Source organism: Pinus tabuliformis, chromosome Q (assembly GCF_031772625.1).
Source record: "Pinus tabuliformis cultivar Carrire ecotype Pingquan chromosome Q, CPIR1, whole genome shotgun sequence".
NCBI lineage: Eukaryota > Viridiplantae > Streptophyta > Pinopsida > Pinales > Pinaceae > Pinus > Pinus tabuliformis.
The window spans coordinates 450,661,836-450,670,511 of record NC_142296.1 but is presented as its reverse complement, the minus strand read 5'-3'; the positions used below and the strand labels follow the sequence as shown (position 1 = coordinate 450,670,511).

At 38.2% G+C, this 8,676-nt stretch overlaps 1 protein-coding gene across 1 annotated transcript; it reads left to right on the top strand.

The window, feature by feature from the left end:
* The first annotated feature begins 835 nt into the window (after window positions 1-835).
* On the top strand, window positions 836-1,321 carry LOC149220144 (uncharacterized). Its single transcript, XM_089387007.1, has one exon. It carries the CDS (start codon window positions 836-838, stop codon window positions 1,319-1,321), a length of 486 nt encoding a protein of 161 aa, XP_089243133.1.
* Window positions 1,322-8,676: the final 7,355 nt, after the last annotated feature.

The window sequence follows — 8,676 nt, the reverse complement described above, 5'->3', positions numbered from 1 at the left end:
TCGGCAAATGGCCCTGAGCATATGAGGTATTTACATTGGGAACAAGACATATGACGTGAAAGCAAACATTAAAAACCTCTCATATTTACATTGGGAACAAGACATATGACGTGAAAGCAAACATTAAAAACGATTACATATGACGTGATAGGCACTATACATATCACATAGATAGAAGGTGGTTTAATGGAAAGGTATTACATAAACGATTGGTTGATAATTTAGAGAGGCGTAATCAGATCTGAACCTATGATTTATCCCATTAACAACAAACTTTAAATTAATAGCTTGAGCTATCCCTTAAAACTCTAAATCACAAAACAGGTATAATACTTATTAAATACACTAGAACAACTTGAGATTAGAATCTAGATTAGATACAATCATACAAGTAATTTTGATATATCGACAAGCTTGGATTTTATTAGATATAGCAGTTACCTCTTAAAGCACGAATAACCGCGTCCTGTCCCGATTCCACTCCAAGAAGCCCTGCTACCAACTGTATATTCATAGAATATACAACAAAACAAATACAACACTATACGAGCTCTGGTGCAACCTGCAGCGCCACCCCCGGGCCGCCCCGCCCGACCGGCGGCGGGTCGATTCCGGGAATCGACCCGCCGCCAGTCGGGCAGGGCGGGGCAGCCCGGGGGTGCCACACACCTACACGGGTGCCTGTATTTCTTCTCAATCAATTCATCTTCCCACTGCCACCTTAGTGGTCTTCCAAGAAGACGCGGGTGGGTTGATCAAGGAGTTCAAGGAGCCTGTAAAGGTAGGAGAAATATTGAGGGAGAGGCCTGACTTCTTCCTCTACGATGCCGATTCGATGCGCTACGATGAGTATGTTGCCCCCCTTTCTGCCGATCAGGAACTACAAGTGGAGCATCTCTATTTTCTACTTCCGCTAAACAAACTGCGCCATCTTATGCTGGCATCGGATATGGCTGCATTGGCCGTGGAAACCAACGCTGCCATGGAGAGGAACCACCGCTGCCACAACAAATTGGGACAGCGTCGCTGCAAAATGTTGCCGAGTCTGCTGGAACAAGAAGTCACTGGTGTCAATAATCACAAAATAATAACTTCTTCTTCTTCGTCTGGGAGAGGAGAAACGAAGGGTGAGGGATGCGATTCAGAACCGTTGGAGTGCCAGAAAAATGTGGAGGTTGGTTTGGATGCGCGATCTGTCTACTATAAATTGCAGCGCATAGCATCATTGGTGCGGAAAAAAGTGAATGGCATCTCGCTTAGAAGGAAACTTTCAACCATTGACGAGGAGTCCTTTCACATGAAATCTGATAATGCAAAATAATTTCATCAAATCATTGCGGCTGATAGTTGGCGGCTTCTGAATTTTTTTCTGTTAACTAAATATCGGGTGGGAATGGGCATGGCGCATGAATTTGGTTCGTATTATATTGTCTTAGCAGGTTCTCTATTAACCATGCAATGTATTTGGAGTGATATCCGGTTGAGACCGCAACGTAATTGAGCTTACGCAGGCTGCAAGTCATGGAGGAGACTGGTATGACCAACTTAGCGAAATCAACGTTCTTTATATTTTGTTTACGCGTCCACTTAACTTTAACTCTTTTGAGTAGTTTTAAATGTTGAATTTTAAAAAAAATAAAAAGATAAGAAAGTCACGTTGTTATCATTTCCATAACAACATTAAATCCAGGATACCGCAGTCAAACTTCACGATATTAAGTGGCCTAGAAATTTTTGATGGGACAGAATTCATTTTCCCTATTAAAATCTTATTAAAATCTTGATTCATTCCTATAAGATTTTTTTTATTTTTACCCAATTCCAACCACTTTTAACATGTTCAAGCAATTTTGAAAGTTGGGTAGACGACGCCTATTTTTATTAAAGCAGAGTTTGCACTCGTGTACAGTGAACTTCACAAAACGGCAAGGATCACAAAACCGTTAAGAAAATTGGCTTTCCATGTATTTTTATTTTGGGCATCGAAATCTTTTAGAGTATGCATCTTTCTCCCATTCTGTCATCGTCTTCGTTTTGAAAGCGATTCTTTATAGTGATTCAAATCAAAATTTAGTAATTGATTTAATGTTGAAGTCCCTTGAGTAAATGGAGCCGCATCATTATAACATGCATATTGAATTTATATTGGAGGCATTTGTAAAATGGGTATCATTTTTTAGTGCTTATTGGAGTTAGATGCAGTTGACAAGTCATAAAACCCTTTACTGTTGCATATTAAGTTAACCATTGATGAGACACAATATATCGATTTTTACAGAGATTGCAGATTTTAGCGGAAATTACAGTTAACAATTCAACATATCTATACCTCCCCATTTCCACTTAAACCTTAAACCTCATCACTTATTTTATAAATCTATCACACTCATGTCAATCCATATTTCCTCTGTGACAAAATAGACAAAACAAATGTTTTTAACTCAATTTCATTACTGCAATACGCAAATTATTCTAAAAAAATAATTAATATTAATAACAATTAATAATAATAACAATGTTTAATATTGATCAAAAATACCAGGTCACAACAAAATTAAAATATATTTTACCTCTTGTTCAAAACTAAAATATATTTTACCTCTTGTTGTCCTGGGTGGTTGGGACGGCGCACTGATTTATCAGGATTTATTGTGAAGTTTGACTGCGGTATCCTGGATTTAATGTTGTTATGGAAATGATAACAACGTGACTTTCTTATCTTTTTATTTTTTTTAAAATTCAACATTTAAAACTACTCAAAAGAGTTAAAGTTAAGTGGACGCGTAAACAAAATATAAAGAACGTTGATTTCGCTAAGTTGGTCATACCAGTCTCCTCCACGACTTGCAGCCCGCGTAAGCTCAATTACGTCGCGGTCTCAACCGAATATTACTCCAAATACATTGCATGGTTAATAGAGAACCTGCTAAGACAATAGAATACGAACCAAATTCATGCGCCCCGTGCCCATTCCCACCCAATATTTAGTTGACAGAAAAAAAATTCAGAAGCCGCCAACTATCAGCCGCAATGATTTGATGAAATTATTTTGCATTATCAGATTTCATGTGAAAGGACTCCTCGTAAATGGTTGAAAGGTTCCTTCTAAGCGAGATTCCATTCACACTTTTCCGCGCCGATGACGCTACGCGCTGCAATTTATAGTAGACAGATCGCACATTCAAACCAACCTCCACATTTTTCTGGCACTCCAACAGTTCTTAATCGCATCCCTCACCCTTCGTTTCTCCTCTCCCAGACGAAGAAGAAGAAGTTATTATTTTGTGATTATTGACACCAGTGACTTCTTGTTCCAGCAGACTCGGCAACATTTTGCAGCGACGCTGTCCCAATTTGTTGCGGCAGCGGCGGTTCCTCTCCATGGCAGCGTTGGTTTCCACGGCCAATGCAGCCATATCCGATGCCAGTAGAGGATGGCGCAGTTTGTTTAGCGGAAGCAGAAAATAGAGATGCTCCACTTGTAGTTCCTGATCGGCAGAAAGGGGGGCAACATACTCATCGTAGCGCATCGAATCGGCATCGCAAAGGAAGAAGCCGGGCCTCTCCCTCAATATTTCTCCTACCTTTACAGGCTCCTTGAACTCCTTGATCAACCCACCCGCATCTTCTTGGAAGAACACTAAGGTGGCAGTGGGAAGATGAATTGATTGAGAAAAAATACAGGCACCCATGCAGGTGTGTGGCGCTGCGGGCGCGCAGCGGCATCCCCGGGCCGTCCCGCCCCGCCGCCAGTCGGGCGGGGTGGGGCGGCCCGGGGGTGGCGCTGCAGGCGCGCAACGGCACCCCGGGCCACCCCGCCCCGCCCGACCGGCAGCGGGTCGATTCCGGGAATCGACCCGCCGCCAGTCGAGTGGGGCGGGGCGGCCCGGGGGTGGCGCTGCAGGTTGCACCAGAGCTCGTATAGTGTTGTATTTGTTTTGTTGTATATTCTATGAATATACAGTTGGTAGCAGGGCTTCTTGGAGTGGAATCGGGACAGGACACGGTTATTCGTGCTTTAAGAGGTAACTGCTATATCTAATAAAATCCAAGCTTGTCGATATATCAAAATTACTTGTATGATTGTATCTAATCTAGATTCTAATCTCAAGTTGTTCTAGTGTATTTAATAAGTATTATACCTGTTTTTTGATTTAGAGTTTTAAGGGATAGCTCAAGCTATTCATTTAAAGTTTGTTGTTAATGGGATAAATCATAGGTTCAGATCTGATTACGCCTCTCTAAATTATCAACCAATCGTTTATGTAATACCTTTCCATTAAACCACCTTCTATCTATGTGATATGTATAGTGCCTATCACGTCATATGTAATCGTTTTTAATGTTTGCTTTCACGTCATATGTCTTGTTCCCAATGTAAATATGAGAGGTTTTTAATGTTTGCTTTCACGTCATATGTCTTGTTCCCAATGTAAATACCTCATATGCTCAGGGCCGTTTGCCGAATGTCTTCGGTTCCATTGTCTCATTATCTAAAATTCCGTGACGTGGAACTTCAAATAAATAAAGGCTTATAAGCTTCAATTTGTGTCCAGGTTTCCTTGTTCATTTCAAATGGATGGATTGATTGAGTGAGCGTGGTTTTTTTCACAATAGGGTTTTCAGAATGTTAAATAAAGGGATTACTCAAAATGATTATTACTCTTATTTATTTTTATATTTAATTCTTAAAATTGAGAATAAGTAACTTATTAGTGTAACCTAGTTTAAGTAAAGGACCAAATTATGTATTACCTAATAGATTATATTCAATAGTCCACAAATAAGATATACTAATAACTTAGTGCATGTGTATCAAAGAATACCATAATGCAGTTTTAGTTAGGAGGCATTCACCATTCTAACCTTATCACAATGACCCAGTTTTTCAATATAATATGATGTAATTTTTAAATACTTCCAATAAATTAAAATTGAAGATGAAAAAATAACATTGACATGCTTAATAAAGTATTTGTGCTTCAATAGGTGCATATGTTTCTTTTTATATAAATATAACTCCCTCCAAATTACCATACAAAATCTCAACTAATGTGCCAAGTAATAATTAATTTTAGAAACACTTTGATTGGTTGTGAACAATGTGCACATATTGTCATCTCTTCATATTTTCATTATAATCTGAAGTATTCTATGTGGATCCATCTCAACAACAAATGTGGTTTCAAATGTATGTAATCATTGAATTTTTCTATTAGGTACATATAAGCAAATAATTTAGCATTAAATATTAATTTTCAAGTATTTTCTTGTAGAAAAGAATCCAAAATGGAATTCATTCAACAAATAAATAAGGAAGAAAAAGAAAGATATCAAAGTTAGTGAGTAATTCTTAATATTTCCTTATAACAACTAAAGATTTGATTTTTATATATTTTAAATTTGTTTACAACAACCATCTTTGAATGTCTTCAAATAGGTGCTAAGATACAATAATTGATTGACATTGGGTTAAATATGGGTTGTGAGTATATGTTGTAATGTCTAGAACTAATTGTGGAATTCGTAACTATCTTTGTTGTTTTACTTCTTTGGGTTTATAATTAATAGAACAAAACAATATTTTATATTAAATCTATGATTTATTATGGCTTATGAAACTTGCAGTAAAGAAAGTATGGAAATTCGCCAATAGGGGAGTTGTTGAAAGAAGGCATGAGATTTGATTTTGAAAGAATGCATATAGTTCAAGACTTAATTCTTTCTATGGTAAATTGATTTTTAATTGTTTCTTTCTATTTATAAACAAAAAAATGAATTCTATTCTCAAACCAAGAAAAGGATAGTGGAATCGAATAAAGGTTTGTCTATCTGGTATGTGGTTTTGAGAAGTTTCTTTATGCAAATAAAATTTAGACTCTAGAAATTCGTCGATAACATGGAATTCTTTTAGTAGAATGTTTATTTTTTGAAAATGACACTGGCAGGGGGGGGGGGGGGGGGTAGGGTAAGGGTAGGGGGGTGGCGGGGGGTGGGGCGTAAGGTAAGGGTGGGGGGGTGGCGGGGGGTGGGGGGTAAGGTAAGGGGGGGGGGGGGGGTGGGGTAAGGTAAGGGTGGGGGGTGGGGGAAGGTAGGGGGTAAGGTAAGGGTGGGGGGTGGGGGAAGGTAAGGGATAGGGGTAAGGGTAGGGTGGAGGGGGGTAGGGCGCGAGGCCCATGGGGCCGGCGTTAAGGAAGGGGGGAGGAGTTGAGATTGGAAGGGAATGGGAGTTAGGGGGTGGGCTTATGGGGAGGAGAGTTGTGGGGTAGGGAAGGAAGAGTTGGGGAAATGGTGCATGGGTGGGTGAGTTGGGGGTAGCAAGGGTTGGCGCATGGGTAGGGCAGAAGGGGGAAGAGGGCATGGGTGAATGGGAAAGATCGGTAATGGGTTGGGGGAAGGGGGCACGACGACGACCTACCCACGGTTATTGGGTGATTGAGTTTGAATAATTGTTTAAGACAGTTTATATAACTGATGTATGCATCGTATCTTCAAATAAAATTAATGTTTTCCATATTTTGTTAAATGAGAAGTTATGAAGCATTTTTATGTTGTTGGATTATGTCTTAAGTATGATAAATTTTATTGTTTAAATATCTACAATGCAATATCAAATTAGAGATATAATGTATGTTTTATTCAGTATACAAATAAAGACTTTTGAATTCATTCAGTGATATAATTTGTTCATAATGTCATGTTTTTTTAGTTTTATAGTTGAAAAAATTTCAATTTCTTTTGTATCTAGCATGTTGTGGTTGAAAACATGTTAAATTTATACTTAGGAAAGAAAAATGATATTCTACCAGAAACATTAATGTGTTTTTTCCTTAAAATTTAACTTTGTTTGAGACATAAAAAATTGGTTTTATTAGCATTTTTTAAAAAGTTTGAAAATTGACCCTAAAAAAAAAATTCATTATTCCAGTATCAACATTTTCATTTTGAAGCTATATTTTGCACGAAAATTTCGTAGTAAATTTCGTAGTCACTGCCATTTTTAAAACACGTTCAAAATTGACACCTAAAAAAAAAACATCGTTCCAGTATACACACTTTTCGTTTTTAGCACTGTTTTTGATGTTTTTTTGGGGTTTTTTGGCCAGAGTTCCCGTTTTGAGTTTATAGTTCCCGTTTCAAAGTTTACATTGTTTCAGCTTGTTTATGATTACTTCCTCTAGCCGGAGCGAGTCGAAAGGTGAAGGGTCAGAATGTGGGTTGAAGTAGTGTGATTTAGTTTGCTTTGCTTTCAGTCTTTGAGTTGCTTTAAGTTCAGTTTTTATTTTCTTTTTCATACAGCAGTAAGGATACTGGGCCATTGTCACTAGTTCACTGTTTTGGTACATTTACTTCCTTTTGAGAATTGATTTCATTACAGTCAGTTTGAAACCTTCTTTTTGAGAACTTTTAAGTTTGGAAAATCATTGTAGAAATCACCATTACCATCCATACTTAACTTTCAATTTCGCCATCTCACACTAGGGAATCCACAGAAGATAAACCCAAAAAAAAACTCAAAAACGACAAAAGACTAAGAAAACGGTTATCTTGCACATATAGTGCACTTCACTTCATCAGTTTATGAATCCCGGATTGACATTTTAAATAGAAATTTAGGACATACTAAATTCACCAAACATTTTGGCATCGTTGCCAGGGAAGTGAAACTAGGTAGCCAATTTCTTAAAAAAAAAAAATAAAAAAAAATTTCAAGGAAGGAAAATTGATAACTTCTCAGAGTATGCTCTCCTCTTGCACTTAGTGTGACCTGGAGGATCAGAAAAGAGAAAGTTATTGGTTTAATAATTTCTTGAGTATGCTCTCTTCTTGCACCTAGAGTGACCTGGAAGATCAGAAAGAGAATTATTAGCTCGACTTGAAGAAAAATAAAAAAATGACATGCATAGAGCAAGAGATTCAAGGGGAAGGTTTTTAGCTAGAGCCAAGAGTTCGATTTTCACAACTCCAACTACTTCAAGGAATAGACAAGAGATACCTCCATCATCTCCAACTCACACTCCTAGCCTTAGGATTCCTGGAATTCAAGAGGCAGTAGTTGAATTAGGAGACTCTCCCACACCATCCATCGAATCTGAATTAGGAAAAGATCATTTCTTTCCTTCTACATGGAGACACATTGTAATTGAAGAAGTAGAATCACCTGAGGAAGAAGAGGGAGAAATTCCTCCTCGTTCGCCATTAGTAGAGGAACCAGAAGACTCTGAAGTCTCTGAGGAAGCTATCATGACAGAGGAGGTAGTTAACGGATTTGGTAGAGGTAGAGGTAGAGGAGGGGGAGGAGGAAACAATGGAGGAGGTAGAGGTAACAATGGGGGAAATAGGGATGGAGATAACTCATTCGGATTTCCTATAGTCGATGAGGATTCTCGAGCAAAAATGAAAAATATTTCACCATCTGTCCTCCCAAACTTTCATGGGTTAAGAAATGAGGATCCTGAAACATTTCTATTTGAGTTTGAGGTCGTGTGTCGAACTTATGATTATCTGGAAGACTCTCAAAAACTCAAACTGTTTCCTTCAACATTGAAAGGAGCTGCTTTGAAATGGTTCATGGGATTACTCACCCAATCCATTAGGACATGGAATGATATGAAACAAACATTTTTGGATAGATACCTGGACTATTGTATGCCCACCAATCACAAGGATGAAGTA